The sequence below is a fragment of the Bos taurus genome, chromosome 7, assembly GCF_002263795.3.
Source record: "Bos taurus isolate L1 Dominette 01449 registration number 42190680 breed Hereford chromosome 7, ARS-UCD2.0, whole genome shotgun sequence".
NCBI classification, from domain to species: domain Eukaryota; kingdom Metazoa; phylum Chordata; class Mammalia; order Artiodactyla; family Bovidae; genus Bos; species Bos taurus.
In genome coordinates, this window is record NC_037334.1 from 22,755,086 (window position 1) to 22,771,217 (window position 16,132).

General features: G+C 34.5%; 1 protein-coding gene across 2 annotated transcripts in view; it reads left to right on the plus strand.

The window, feature by feature from the left end:
* The window catches only part of FNIP1 (folliculin interacting protein 1), a 121,661-nt gene that overhangs the window by 55,900 nt on the left and 49,629 nt on the right, over positions 1–16,132 (plus strand). Inside the window, exons 3-8 of one of the 2 annotated variants that reach the window (XM_024995051.2) lie at positions 5,417–5,551; positions 9,113–9,213; positions 9,475–9,549; positions 10,446–10,537; positions 14,710–14,793; positions 15,970–16,041. In XM_024995051.2, coding sequence (XP_024850819.1) covers positions 5,417–5,551; positions 9,113–9,213; positions 9,475–9,549; positions 10,446–10,537; positions 14,710–14,793; positions 15,970–16,041 — 559 coding nt within the window. The remainder of the gene's footprint in view (positions 1–5,416; positions 5,552–9,112; positions 9,214–9,474; positions 9,550–10,445; positions 10,538–14,709; positions 14,794–15,969; positions 16,042–16,132) is intronic. The other variant, XM_024995052.2, reaches the window with a different exon arrangement.

Genomic DNA, 16,132 nt, shown 5'->3' on the forward strand with positions numbered 1-16,132 from the left:
ATCTGCAGTGATTTTGGAGCCCCCCAAAATAAAGTCTGACACTGTTTCCACTGTTTCCCCATCTATTTCCCATGAAGTGATGGACCAGATGCCATGATCTTTGTTTTCTGAATGTTGAGCTTTAAGCCAACATTCCTCCCAGGAATCTTGATTCCAGCTTGTGCTTCTTCCAGCCCAGTGTTTCTCATGATGTACTCTGCATATAAGTTAAATAAGCAGGGTGACAATATACAGCCTTGATGAACTCCTTCTCCTATTTGGAACCAGTCTGTTGTTCCATGTCCAGTTCTAACTGTTGCTTCCTGACCTGCATGTAGGTTATAAGTTAGGAAGTTTATTATCAAAATCCTATAAATACTTTCATGAAGATTTTATATATTCCTTTTGAACACCAGAGAGCATGTTTTTCCCCCCCCGCCCCCCAGATTGTGAGCTGTTGGAATCATTAAGTATTTTTTTTTCATCTACTGGGAAAAAAAGCTTTAAATTATGAGTTCTGTATAGGCAAAGAGTGTGATGTAAATGATAATTTTGAACTTTCTACACGATATCTGGGTCTGTGCATAATGATGTGATAGTTTGGGCATCAGCAGCTTCCTGATTGTCTTAAAATGCTGAAATAAAATTTTATTAATGTATAACTTTCTCAGAACATTTTTTCATTCCAGCTCTGTTATATTCTGTGACAAATGAGTCAGATATTCAGTGGATTTAATCCAGAGAGTTCACGTGTTTGTAAAAGTCTATTTTTATTTTTTTACATTTGATCCTCAGACCTTATTCATCATCTAGTTGAAGTGTGAAGTGGTTTCTTTGAACACTGATATAGGCAGATGGATCAAGTGTGAGTTGATCATATGCTACTATCTTTATCCTGGACATTGTTTTTATGGTAATAATCTAATGCTTTTTTATGTACTGCCAGTGAAGTTGCATTAACTCATGTTTCAGCCTTCACATTCGCAGGCTCACGTATCTTTGGAAAGGTGAATATAAATTTTAATATGTCAGAGTTTTGCACACTGAAACTGTACAAGTGCCAATAGTTGAATCGTGATTGTGATTCCAGATTTAGAACATAGGATTTGGTTAGGTTATTGAATCTTCTTCAGTGTTGATATACAGAAATCAGTGAACTCAGTATATGCAGATAACTTCCAATTGTAAGTATGAAGGAATCTAAGCTTCATTTAAAACAGCAATTTTTGAAAGTGCCTTTGCATAAAGTTAACAAAATCTTTATGTTTAAAACTTTAAATCTCCTGAAGTACATAAAAGCTTGAACAAATAAAAAGGCAAAATATGTTTCTGGGTAATGTACTTTTGGTTATAACGCTCTCTGTTCGAAGTTGCTTTTTAAAAAATGTATCTCAATAAAAATGCCAACCTTAACTATTAATATTATTGGCGGGTGGTCATATCTGGAACTAGACAGCAGATTCTAAAGTTCAAAGGGAAAAAAATAGCAATAATAAGTTGGAAAACTGAAAAAGAAGAGTTGTAAGGTTGAGTTAATTCTACCAGATTTGAAAAATACATTATAAAGTCTCAATAATTAAAACAATATTTTATTGGAGCATAAATAGACCAACAGACTAATGGAAATAAAAGATCAGATAGATTAAATCCATGTAGGAATTTAATATACGATAAAGGCATCCTTGAATCAGTAGGGTAAAGATTAATAAATGGTATTGAGATAATTAGCCAGATACAAGAGAAATCAACTTAGATTCATGTCTCAAGTGTATCAGACATTTAAATGTAAAAAATAAAACAAACATTACCAAAGAAAACATGAGTTCCTATGTATCTTTGGAGTGGAAAACACCTTTTAGCTATTATTCAAAATGCAGAAGCCATAAGTAAAAGGCTTATAAATTTGACAACCTGATAGAAAAGGAAGTAACTTGGATGATGAACAAAACAGAGTAAAGGCAAACAAGTGAAAAAGGAAAAAACTTACCATAAGGAAAATTAAAAGACACATGATATCCTGGGAAAACACTTTTATGGGATATAAGACCAGCTGGTAATGTTTTTATATAAAGAATTCCTATCAATCAAGACAGGAGAACTGCTCAGTAGAAAACTGGGTGAAGGATGAGAACAGGGAGTTCACATACAGATGGCATCACACGTTCAATAAGATTCTTCCTCTTTTTCACAAGGAAATGAAAATAAAAACTGTTTTGTGATTTTAGTTCTTTTCTTTTAGATTGGGAAAAACCCAATTATTTAGTGGCAGTATTTTGCTGTTGAAGTGAGTGAAATGATATCCATGGAGGATAATCTGGCAGTATCTACCAAAATTTTATGTATTTATGTTTTGACCCAGCAGTTCCATTGGCAATGTCATTAACAGATGACTGGTTAAATAAGCTGTAGTATATTTCCACACTGGAATACTATGCAGCTGTATTTAAAACAGAAAGAATGAGGAAGCATTTCTAAAGATAGATGAAATGATTCTCTATGATATTAGTGGAAAATAAAGCAAGGGCGGAACTGAATCACTTTTTCTGAAAGAGAAGAGGAAAAAGAATACGCTTATATTTGAAAAAAGAATACTGGAAGGACAATAGTAAACCAATAAAAATGATTTTACTTACTGGCAGTGTATGAAGTGGGGAAAAGAGTAGTTAAAGACAGAGTGGGACCTAGATTTCTTTGTGTCAATGAAAATTTAGTTAATAGTCAAGAAGAAATAAAGAGAATTTTATTTGAGCCAAGTTGGGGATTTTAACCTGGGAGACAGATTTTCAAAAATTTTGAGAATTGTTCCACTGGTCAGCTCTTAAACATTTTTGAGATAATCATGTATCATATTGGCAAGTTAAAATTATAAACTTCATCAGAGATTTTTGTAGAGTCAGGTATGAATGCATAGAATGAGCCTTTAGTCAGTGTGATCCCCTGTACAAGATGAGAAAGAAATAATAATCTTAAAAATTACAGTGCTGGCATCAGAAGAAAGGGACTATTTTTCAAAGGTTGATTGCATCCTCCTACCTTGAGGGAATCTGGTTAATGTATAACGCAGATACACATTGAACGTTGGGAAAGGTATATTGTATGTAAATTCTGACTTAGTTTCATTATCCTGTTGTAGAGAAGATAAGATATTGTGCATAGATATATACGTAAAAGCTCGCTCTGTCTCACACACACACCTTTCTCCCATCAACTTCCTAGCTATACAGTATCTTTTCTCTTTCCCATTCTGAAGTTATAACTTTTTTGAAACTAAACAGCAGCAACTTCATTGTAAGATGGTCTAGTGAGGGGACATGGCACAGTAGACATTAACCTTCTAGCATCAGTAGACATTAACCTTAGTCTTGGAATTCGTGTATGTTTGTCCCTTTCTTGGCTCTAGCAAATTGCTTTTTGATTAAGAGACTGGACATACATAGTTACCTCAGCTTGGAATGTCTTTCTTGACCTCTCATTCTTCTTTCACTTTAACTCCAATGCTTTTTTGTAGTCCCAGTTTAAATGTCACTTCCTTGATTTGCCTAGATTAACTTAAGTTCTTTCTTGGAAAGTTTATATAAACATTGTTGCTCTTTAACAGCTTCATCTGTAAAATGGGATTAGTATTAGTACCTACTTCATAGAATTGTGAGGAATAAAAGAGTAGATACATGTAAAACAGAATAATACCTGATCAAATACTAGGTGCTATATGAGTTAGCATTTGCTATCATTATTATTACTTTTATTAGACATATTTGAAATATATATTTAATTATACTAAGTTGTCTAGCTGTTTGTTAAATGTCTCTTTCGTCTGTTAGATTTTTAGTTCTACAAGGAAAAGAACTGTTTTATTCACTTCTTTTGTCTAGTACTGGTACACATAGTACTCTACTACTATTGTATGTGTGCTAAGTCACTTTCAGTGGCGTCTGACTCTGCGACCTCATGGACTGTAGCCCACTAGGCTCCTCTGTCCATGGGACTCTCCAGGCAAGAATACTGGAGTGGGTTGCCATTTCCTCCTCCAGGGCATCTTCCTGATGCAGGGATCAAACCCACATATCTTATGTCTCTTGCCTTGGTAGGTGGGTTCTTTACCTCTAGTGTCAACTTGGGAAGCCCCCAAAAGTGAAAGTGTTAGTCACTCAGACTGTCCACGGGATTCTCTAGGCAAGAATACTGGAGTGGGTTGCCATTCCCTTCTCTAAGGGATCTTCCTGACCCAGGGATTGAACTCAGGTTTCCTGCATTGCAGGCAGATTCTTTACCTTCTGAGCCACCGGTTTTGTTGACTGATAAATGGTGGTTTGCAATAGTAGATAAGTTAGGCCAGCTGGGTTTGAAGAATAAACAATTGGTAACTGTGATTAATATTTCAGTTCTTTTAGGAGTATCAAGGACCTTGGTAGATTGCAACTTTGGTAGTTATGAGTACTGAAAGCTCTAGAACCTATTGTGGAGGGATAGGAAAATAAGATGAATAAAGCAAAAAATTGAAATACATTCTTTTTCCATACTAGACAGTACAACCTTATGGTCCTAACCTCAGCTCTGACTGAAAATATAACTGTCCAATACGTGGATACATTCTTATTTCAAAAGTTTAGACTTACATATATATGTGTGTGCTCAGTCACTTAGTCATGTTTGTCTCTTTGCGACCCCATGGACTATAGCCCTCAGGCATCTCTGTCCATCGGGTTTCCAAGGCAAGAACACTGGAGTGAGTTAACCAATTCCTTTTCTAGGAGATCTTCCTGATCCAGGGATCAAACCCATGTTTCCTGCATTGGCAGGCAGGTTCTTTACCACTGAACCACCAGAGAAGCCCACATATATATGTACATACGTTAAAATATGTCTCCTTTGCATTTCTCTAACGATTCCTACATCTTCCAAATTTGTTTCCATAAAAATACGTTACTTACATTAGCTTATAATGGATATATTGTTATATTTAAATAAACTTATAAATATTTAAATTTTCTCTTTTTACTTCCAATATGGGACAATACTGGTAAATATATTGTCACATAAACAAAAATGCCTTTGGGATTCTAAACAGTTTTTAAGAGCATGAAGAGGTTTTTGAGATCAAATAGTTTGAAAACTGCTGCAGTATATAATTAAGTCCCTAGCAATGAGCATTGTGTAGACCATTATAATATAGAAAAGTTCTCCTGGTTTAATAATTTTTATGAGAAAAATACAGTAAAAAAAAAAAAAACAAACTCCACAAATATTATCATAGTTATGAGACAAAGAATAGAAAACTGTTATGGAGAAAATACAGTAAAATGCAATTAACCATAATGTTATAGCTATATTATTTTACATTGTTTCATCCTTGGTTTTTCCAAAAATTTTTATGCTGTAATTTAAATATGGTGGAACGTATGTTAAAATACGAATGGGAATAATGTTTCCATTTCAGAAGCTCTGTAGCGATGCTCAAGTTAAAGTCTTTGGGAAATGCTGCCAGCTGAAACCTGGAGGAGACAGTTCTTCCTCTCTAGACAGTTCCATGACTTCATCTTCAGATGTGAAAGACCAGTGTCCTAAGTATCAGGTAAGATCACTGATGCCGTTTATTTATTTATTCACAAATGTTTTTGAGTACCTACAGTGTGTTGTGTATCATCCTTGGGACTGAGGATATAACTGGGACTAGTCCTTACCCTTCTGGAGCTTGTAGTATAGCTGGAGAGACAGATAATTAAATAAATAAGTTTATGAACTTTGATAGGATAGGGGAAGTATAGAGAGCTTCAGGCACATGTAGCTAGGGGTATTTTCTCCTCTTTATTTCCCATTTCATATTTTTTAGACCATCAGAATCATTTCTTACTTTATGTACTTTTAAATTACTGAAATATTAGGGTAAATATAAAATAATAGAGTTCAGCTTTGGTATGAAATATGTTTTCATTTTTGAAAATTAATGTGGCTCTTCTTTTAAAATACAGAATTAACCAGCCAGTTGACTACATAGGAACTTCTCTATAAACTTATGATTTAGCAACTAAACAACAAGTTGTTTTATTTCACATAAGATCAAACTAAGCAAATGTTATCTAATGTGAATTTATTTGTGTCATTCAGGCTTGCATGAATGAAGCATAGGTATATTTAGCAGTACTAAAATAGAATCCTGGATTTTTAAATTGTTTAGGTAATTGTGTCTAGATAGAAACTAACCCTTGTACGACATCACCATAATGGTATATGTGAAAGAGATTTGAGTCATAAAAATCCAGATATTATGAGGTACTACATCGTTCTCTCTGCTCTTCTCTGTTCCTCTTCCATCTTAGGTATGACACCCTAACAAGTTCTTAATAGTGCTGTGCTATGTAGGATCATCATACTTATGCCAGTTTGCAAGTTTTCTCATTTGATCAATTGTAGAAACTTTCCTTTCTTTGTAATGTTATGCAGTTAAATATGAGTATTAGCAAATGGATCCAGATGGTAGAAACTCTGAAGCAGTGTGTGATTGTAATTCTCATTTTGCATACAAAATTCCTAAAGTTTTTTAAGTGCCGATTCCCAGGTCATATGTCTAGATGTTCTGACAGTAGGTTCATGGTCTTGGAAATCTGCTTTTTTTTTTTTTTTTTTAGCAAGAAGGCATTGAATTATTATAATATATAGTTCACTACACTTGATAAAATGTTATTTCAGGTAAGTAGAACGTTATCTTTGATTTACAGGGTATTACAGATTATTGCATTCAGCAGTGAGTACTTAACAAAGAATTGACCTTTCAAATAAAAAAATCTTTCTAAAAAAAATTAAAGAAAATAACATTCTCTTAATTATGACCTTAATTATAGATTATGTCACATTAAAATATATAGCACATCAGTGACAGTCATGATAACTATTTGATATGTATTAGAACAGGTAGAGAGAACCTTTGATAGCAAGCTATTGATACCTGGTTTTATAAAGTTTAGGTACCAGTTTATTTTTACTGAATTTTGCCTCCTGAGGATTCTTTTCTACTTTTGTATTAAAATGTATAAATGCTTTGATATTTAAATTTGTGTAGCTTGCTTAATATAAGAAATACTATTTTTAGTCAAAATAAAATGGGTTAGATGCGTTGTAACAGAAATGAGCTTGTAGGAGAAAATTCTCATTTCTGTCATTATCCAGAAGCAATTTAGGTTGCCAAGAAAGATTGGCATTGTTGATCTTAAAAGAAAAACAAACCACTTCATCATTTAAAAAATTATTCTGCTCTTTCTAAACTGTTCTTAATTCCCAAACTTCTGTGCCTGGAAAAAAAAATTTTGTCTTAACCAAATCCCAAGGATAGATGAGTTGCTTCTTTTAGTAACCTAGGTATATCAAAAGTGACTTTTTTTCCTTAAATAACTTTGTGCCTTTATTAAAACAAAATTAAGACTACAGCACTAAGAAAAAATGTCAATGAATGTATAGAAACAAATATAAAAAACAATATGTATAATGAAATGGATTGCTATTGGAAGATGCTGTTAAGAAAGATGACAGAATGTAAATATACAGGTTTTTGAACCCAAGGCAGGTAGTAAACAAGCAAAAGAGTAAAAGAGAATCACATTATATTTATTCCCTGGCTTCCACTTGTAAAATTGGGGTCCTCATCACTTTATTGTTATCTTCAGAAGAATATTTTAATTATTTTTAAAAACTCCTCTAATTTTTTGTTTCCTGTGGTAGAATAGCTTAGTGAAATTTGGACGTGATCCTTATTTGCTATCTTAGTTATAGATCCTCTTCCTTAACATTTGTTTTATTATATAATTGTATTGGTTAGTAATGGCATTGGGTCATCCTGTGAAACAGTGATTTTCTACATATGGCAAGTCTGGAGAGAGGCCATCTAGGGATGATAATGTATGGGCTTCAGGATGGCCTCAGAGACTGAGGCTTGCTTATCTCTCTACTTAGAGCTAACAGGTACATACTTGTTGGCTTGTGGTCCTCTTACAGCATCTCTGTCTACAGTGATTTCTACTTATATTCCATTGACCAGGACTGTGTTGGATACATATAAATGGCTAGTTCTGAAAGCTACCACTATAACCATTGGTTTAACTCTTTGAATATAGAGATCAACTCTAAACCTATCTCTAAGGGAGGCTCTGAAATGCAGTTTTTTTCACTAGGGCACATTGGTTCCCTGAAACAAATTGGACTTCAGAAAATAAGAAATAAGATATTTGGTGGGTTGGTGGGTAACTAGTAGTATTTGCTATAGTATCTAAATAGTAACCAATGACTGAGTCAGTTTTTAGATTTTTTTGACTCCTATGAGGACAATTAAAGAATAATTGAAAGAAATAATTTTTAAAACAGAATTCTTTATAAACAAGACATTCTGATGTTTAACATAAGTATTTTTTAAAGAATGCAGAATATGTCCAAATTACCCTTTTTGCAGTTGCTTGTTTTTGCATGGTAGGAATGATAAAATCTGTTCTGCATGTTCATTGAATTCTACTTCTTTTTATCTGTCCTGGAGAAACATTGCATATGCATCAGTTCAGTTCAGTCGCTCAGTCGTGTCCGACTCTATATGGTTAAGAATATTTACTTGAGCACTATTTGTAGTAGCAGAAAACAGAAAGTGACTTAAATACCTGTCAGTATGTCAGTAAGGGGAACTGGCTTATAAACTAGTATTTTCATATAGCAGAACACTATGCACCTCTTAAAAAGACTCTGTATGTAACAGTATGCTTAGATCTGTAAGACAGTGTAAAATGAAGAAAATCAAGCTGCAGAGCAGTTTATTCAATGTCAAATAACTTAAAACATTGTGTAGAATAACTGCAGTGAGAGCTGTGGAACTGTGTGTGTGTGCTCAGTTGTGTCCAACTCTTTGCGACCATATGGACTGTAGCTGACAGGCTTCTCTGCCCTTCGTATTTTCCAGGCAAGAATACTGGAGTAGGTTGGCATTTTCCTCTCCAGGTATCTTCCTAACCCAGGGACTGAACCGGGGTCTCCTGTGTCTCCTGCAGTACAGGCAGATCCTTTTCCACTGAGCCATCAGGGAGAAATTTTTAATAAAAATTAGCATTTGAAATAGGTTTTAAGTTCAATGATTTTGTTAATGTTTATGCTTATTGTTTAGGGTTCTCGGTGCTCTTCTGATGCCAATATGCTTGGAGAGATGATGTTTGGCTCAGTAGCAATGAGCTACAAAGGATCCACCTTAAAAATTCATCAGATTCGGTGAGGGATTTTCTGATTTTTCTTAATGAATCCATTTTAAAATACTCGGTTTTTCTTAAAGATGGGAGAATTTCTTATAGCCTCCACTCAGAGCTTGCCAGATACTCAGTTTATGATGTTTTATGGGTTTAATGCTACTTCATGTCTGTTATAACTATGCTATAACATCTCTGTAACTTAAACATTTTTATTTATAATAAATTGAAAAGATCCTTGTGTTTCAGTTTTGATTTCTGTCTATCCCTCTCTTTTTCTTCATAGTTCCCCTCCACAGCTCATGCTCAGCAAAGTTTTTACTGCACGGACTGGCAGCAGCATCTGTGGAAGTCTCAATACGTAAGTAGTTATGGGTGGAAGGAGAAGAGAATTGTTTAAGATCTGCAAAGTATGAAAGCTAATAAGCTGCTTTTAGGACTACAGCGTAAATTCAGATTTTTTTCTATCCCTTAAGTTTGAAAGTTAATGGAAGCCAGATTTTACCTCCTAGCTCTGTTGAAATATACCATGATTTGATACAATTATATATTGCAGAATGATTACTACCATAGCCTTAGCTAACACTGCCATCGTCACATAATTACCATTTCTTTTTTTTGTGGTGAGAATTTTTTAAGATTTACTCTGTTAGCAACTTTCCAGTATTGATAATGCAGTATTATTAGTTAGTAGTACACTGACACACAGAACTTGTTAATTTTATAACTGAAAGTTTGTACCCTTTGACCATTATGTTCCCTTTTCCACTCCTCCCAGTCCTTGGTAACCATCACTTTGCTCTCTGTGTTTGGATTTTTATTTTTAAATTAAAATAAGTTTTAAAAGTTTGTATTTATTTTAATTTTTTGGTTGTGCCTCATAGCTCCCTGTATGTTAGCTCCACATTCTGAAGCCTGTTGCAAACGGCAGGCTTCCCTCTTTTTTTCATGACTGAATACTAGTCCAGTGTCTATACACACACACACAAACATGACCATCTTTTTTATCCATTCATCTGTTGACAAACACTTGGGTATAACTGTATTCCAATAAAATTTACTTTACAGAAACAGGCAGCAGGCTTAATTTAACCCTCAGGCTGTACCTAACCCCTGATTTAGATGACTAGTTTATAGTACTGATAGGGAAACTTAAATATAATGTTTTACACTTAAAATTTTATTGAAGTATACAAAGAATTGCCATTAAGAGCATAAAATAGATTTGGTATTCATTTTTTTCCTCCTTCCCCTTAGGCTTCAAGACAGTCTTGAATTCATTAATCAGGACAACAGTACATTAAAGGCCGATAATAATACAGTCATTAATGGACTACTTGGAAATATAGGTAAAATGGTTTTGTATGTTTTAAAAATGTTCTTACCAATGTAGATCTGTTAAAATTTCACCAAAGGATTTCAAATACTAGAAGTGGAAAAGGGATTTAAATTGCAAGTATTTATAATATTTGTATTATTTGAAAAATATAATTTTCTTATATTTGAACTTAGTGTTTATTTTGTATCTGAAAAAAGGGAACTGCTGAAGAAATATCTGATTTGTTTTTTGTTTTTAATTTCGATGCGTCTTTGAAAAGTACTTTTGTTGGGGTAAAAAGCCCTTACTAGTTCTCTTGAATAGTTCAGCTGAGGGAGACAGGGATTATACTTTCTCCCTTTCCTTTTCCACAACCATATTAAAGTAATTTTGTTTACTTGTTTTTGTAAACTGGTGCTTGTTTTTGTGACTTGTAATTCACAAATTCACTTGAATATCTGTAAGCAGATATTCAAAATTTGATGTTTTTCTTAAGAGATTTATTATAATAGTAGCTCATTTGGTAATTTGTTAGTTTGGTTAGTTTGTTTTGATTATTTGAAAGTGAAAGTCTCTGAGTCGTGTCTGACTCTACCACCCTGTGGACTGTAGCCTGCCAGGCTCCTCTGTCCATGGGACTCATCAGGCAAGGATACTGGACTGGGTTGCCATGTCCTCCTCCAGGGGATCTTCCCAACCCAGGGGTCAAACCAGGGTCTCCTGCATTGCAGGCGGATTCTTTACCAACTGAGCTACTGGGGAAGCCATTTGTTATTTAAGTTCAGCATTTTAAAGTGACAAACTATTTCTAAAATATCTGGTCCTTTGTTGTATCTTAAGAAGATCAGCTAAATTACTTCTGACCATATTTCCAGTGCATACAGAACTGAAGTGTGTCAGAGTAGACAGCAGTTAGCATAGGATAAATATTTTCCTCATTCCCTGTTGAGTAAAAACTTTTATTTGTAATTTCAATCAATAGATATCAGTTATACATATTAGTTGAAAAGTTTTTTTCCTCCCAACTCTAACATTATAGCATTATATATTTTTAATAATTCATGTTCATTCAAATAGCAACCATTTATTAACTACCTACTGTGGGCTAGTTACAATGTCTGGCATGTGATTTAGAAAGCATGCATTTTATAGAAAAATAGAAGTTCTACTTTTGCTTAACTCGATTATTTCATTCATTTTAATAAAGTAAAAATATGACAAGTGTTTTTTTAATAATTTGACAGTTTTCAAAGTTAAAGGGGCTTATTAAAAGCTGTTTAATAATAAAAATCCATTATCATGTATAAAGGTAAAGTACACCATAGATGCTAGATATACTTAGCTTTTCTGTTTTAATATGGAATACAAAAATAATACATTTAACAAAGCATAGACTTTTTCATGAACAGCTTTTTCTTGTACATTCTTAATTGTGAATCAAGGATATTTGAATATCATTTCTTATTTTCTTTAAATTTTCAATTAATCAACGAATACTTATCAAGCACTTATTAAATGCCAGGCACCTCTGCTAGGCCATGAGAAACCAGTGGTGAACACAGTTCCTGCCTCAGTGGATTTATAGTTAATTTACTGTGATACAGTATTCAATTATAGTATACTATAGTTAATTCTTGGGTGAGACTAAGAGCATGATGTGTTAGAAATGAGCAGGAACACCGTGTTCAGTTTTAGAGAGTCAGAAAAGGCTTTCTTAAAGCCTTAAGCTTGAGCTTAAACTTGAAGAATTTGCCTGACAGTTGGGACAAGAAATGTCCCAGGAAAAAGCAATAGCATGTTCATAGATCTAAGTGCAACAGATACAATGAGTGTAGAAAGAATGTGAATAAATCAATGTGGGTGGAGCACAGTGTGAATATGAGTTAAAGGAAGTGAAAAGAAGTAAAGAAATGAGCAAGAGTCAGATCATGATGGAGACTATGGGCCGCCACACTGAGAAGTTTCAAGTTATTCTTTGAGCAGTTGGGTGCCAGGGAGAATGTGTTAGTTTGGGTCTTCCACCTGATTTTTAACAGGTTCCAAGACAAGAGTAAACATGCACAGATTTTAGTACTAATAAATAATAATATTTATTACTATTTAGTGAGAGAAGAGGAAGCAGGGAAGGGTTCAGAGAGCCCTCAGATTATGGTGTAAGTTTGACCTTAATTGAAGGAGAGGAATAAAAGCTTGAGTGGATGTGTTTCAGCATGCCACACTAGTCCAGGGAAGGTTTGATAAGGCTGTGGACAAGTCTTTGAGTTATACTTGGTTGTCAGAAGTGACCCATGTCTTGCTAAAATGGGCTTTACCTTGTTATACCTGCTGTGTTCAGTCATCGACTAGGAGCAGGCTGTGGGGTATGTGACCTTGCCCAAATCTGGCAATGGATTTAAAAACACAGCAGCTGGGGTGCTTGGCCAATTTCCATCCTTATAACTGGAGAACTTTGTGGTGCATTCTCAAGGCCACCACGGAGGAGTTTTCAGAATATAGAAACATGATCAGATCAGATTTGTATCTGCAAAAGAATATTCTAATTGCTTTGGGAAAGGACTCAGATGAGCCAGTGGGATTGAGAAAAGACCCATATTAGAAGACTGCTTATAATAGTCCAGTGACACATAATGGGGACCTAGAATAAGATTGTGTCAGTGAGGATAAAGAGTTGTTGAGAAGTTTGTTGGGAGAAGTACACCAGTAATAACATGTAACCCCATGAAAGGGTTGCAGGGTCCCCGAAGAGGGTCCTTGGACCACATTTTAAGAACTGTTGAACTACAGGATTAGATATATGGGGAGAAGGGAGAAGAGTTCTGACAGTATTTAAATGTTGATGGAAAAGAAGGTTTATAAGGAGAATGAGGTTGGAAATAGAGGCGATACTGGTAAAGTGAGATTTTTGAAGGGTCTAGCTGATTTAGAAGAATTAGCTTTGAAAGGGAGGGAGAGAGGGACATCTCGGGATTTTTCACTAAGGCCTCGCACAAAGAAAGGCTTGAATAATATTACCTATTATTACTGCTCAGGCAGGAAGGAGGCAGGGATGAGTAAGAATTAAGTCTGGAGATAGCAGTGTAGGAAAACGAGAGTTCCCGTATGGTGATTCTTCTTGTATACACACATATACGTATGCATACTGTAGGAGACAAAGTCATATACTCAGAGTAGGGAAGAGTAAGGAATGAGATTAAAGAGAGCAGGTAAGTTTTAAGGTAAATAGGAAAAGTTGAAGGAAGAACTGAACAATGAAACATGGAAGGATTGCTGCACATTCACTGTAATTATAGAAACTCTTGTTATAGAAAAATACCTACTAACAATTTAAAAATACATTTGTCACTTTTTAAAACAGTAAAGCCGTCAGTTCTGTCCTAGATCAACCTCCTAGGTGGCTCTTTAGGCCATCTGGATTAACCCTAACTAATAAGTAACTCAGGTGCTTGCTTCCAGGCTGTAATGTTACGCTCTCTCGGTCTTCAGACTCTTACCTTCTCTTGGTCAAGTGTGTGGCAGCTACTACCTTGAGCGGCCTGGGAGTCTGGCCCTGACAGGCTGCATTGGCTTTCCTGCTTCCATAGTGGCTGACCTCTGCTCTAGGAACTCTGGTTTCTCCCATTAATTTATAATTTAGCACTAGTTTAGAAAAATGAGATTCATATTTACTTGTCAGTAGACCCCTTTTCTTTATTTGCCCTTTGTTTTATGTTGTGGTCAGCTTTTTCAGCCAAGCGTTTAGGTGGTTTTCTTCTTAATTTTAGTTACACAATACTCTGTAATATTAAAATTGATTTTTAAAGGATAAATTCATTTGGAAAATATCAAATTATGTATATAACATCACTGTGCTTTTTTAATCTTTAAAAATATTGTTTTAGATGAGAAAGGATTGAACATTTAATATAATTTTTACCTTATATAGTGGAAGCTTATAAAATAATTTTTACCTTACATAGTGGAAGCTTATTTTATTACTATTTGTGGACTTAATAGGCATGAAATTATTATGGTGTCATAAGCCATGGCCAGAGGGAAACCATCCTGTTTCAAAAATAGGAAGTCAGCTTGAATTATTTACTTAAAGATTTCCATTCATATCTGTTGGTCTGCTTTTGTGCTGCCTTAGCTCACCTTTTATTCCTGACACATCGTGGCTTCTCTAACAGCCCTCTTTCATATGTATTTTACGTTTTTGCCATGTAGGTCTTTCACAGTTCTGCAGCCCCAGGCGGGCATTCTCTGAACAGGGTCCGCTCCGCCTGATCAGGAGCGCCTCTTTCTTTGCAGGTTTGCCGTGTGCTGTGTGGGTAGACTAGTTGGTGTGCCCCAGCGGCTAGAATTGATAGTTATGCTGTGGAAACAAGAGAGTAGAGAAATGCATTTGGGGACGGTGTGCAGTTAAGAAAACGTTGCTTAGGAAGTTTAAGGACTTAATATCTTTCTATTGAATATGTTGTTAAGGTTTCCAGAAACTAAGTTATGAGTAGAAATGACATTTTCATGAAATTTCAGTTTGTCATTTCTTGCCTCATTATGTATTAATGATTTTAACTTTAGAATCCTAAACCAAAATATAGTATGAACGTTATTTCTTAAAATACCAGTTGAATTTCTAATGTGATACTATCTTGTTTCCATGGCTGAGTAGCTTTTGTATCATATAGTTCATCAATCACAGAAAATACTGTTGTTGTGCAATTTCTGATCTACACTATTCCATAAGAATGATTTTTCTTGGAGCTAAGATTCAGATGAACAAGCACCATTATATTCTATAAAAGGCATCTCTGACTGTATTTGTTTATATTGATATCACTAAATAGATGATTGTAGACTGTGTTCATGCTTCTGTATCCAGGAAGTTGTATCCAACTTCTTGTTTTAATTAGTATGTATTTTCCTTAGAAATATAAACAATGTATAATAGTATAGAAAATTTGGAAAATATGAGAAATAGGCAAAAAATATGTATTAGCCATTTTGTCAACCAGAAGTACCTCCTTAGTTTTTGTTTGTTTTAAAAAGAAATTGGGATTATACTGTTCAGTTTTCTTAATTTTTATTATAGAATTTTAAAATGTACATTTATATAGGCAGAAGAGTAGATTAACCGTCATATGCCAATCTCTTAGCCTCAGCAACCATTGTTCTTTACTGGTCAGTAGCTTGCCTTTTTATCATGTAGTAGTATATTGTGAATATATTCATGTCATTGAATGTGCTTCTAAAATGCTTATTTTAGTCACCCTTTGCTTCTTTATATATTATGTCACAGATTGTTTACACATAGGTCTCAAAGCTTGTTCAACTGAATAATAGCTCTTGGTGTTGGGTTTGTGCCATGCTGTTGAAAAAAATAAAGGAATGCAATGAGATGAGCATGATTTAGTTTGCTATTTTAAAAGGAACATCAACCTGAACAGCACTGTGTTTTATAAGTCACAGTTTTGTCTTGATTCACAGTTCACAGCAACCCAATGGACATGCCTGGAAGAGAACTGAATGAGGACAGAGACAGTGGCATAGCACGCTCCGGTAATGATAGGTTCATGTGTTAATCCGGTTTTTATGAGATCACTGTTACCTGACATTGATTTCCTTTTTAATCTTTGTTTTAATCATTTAA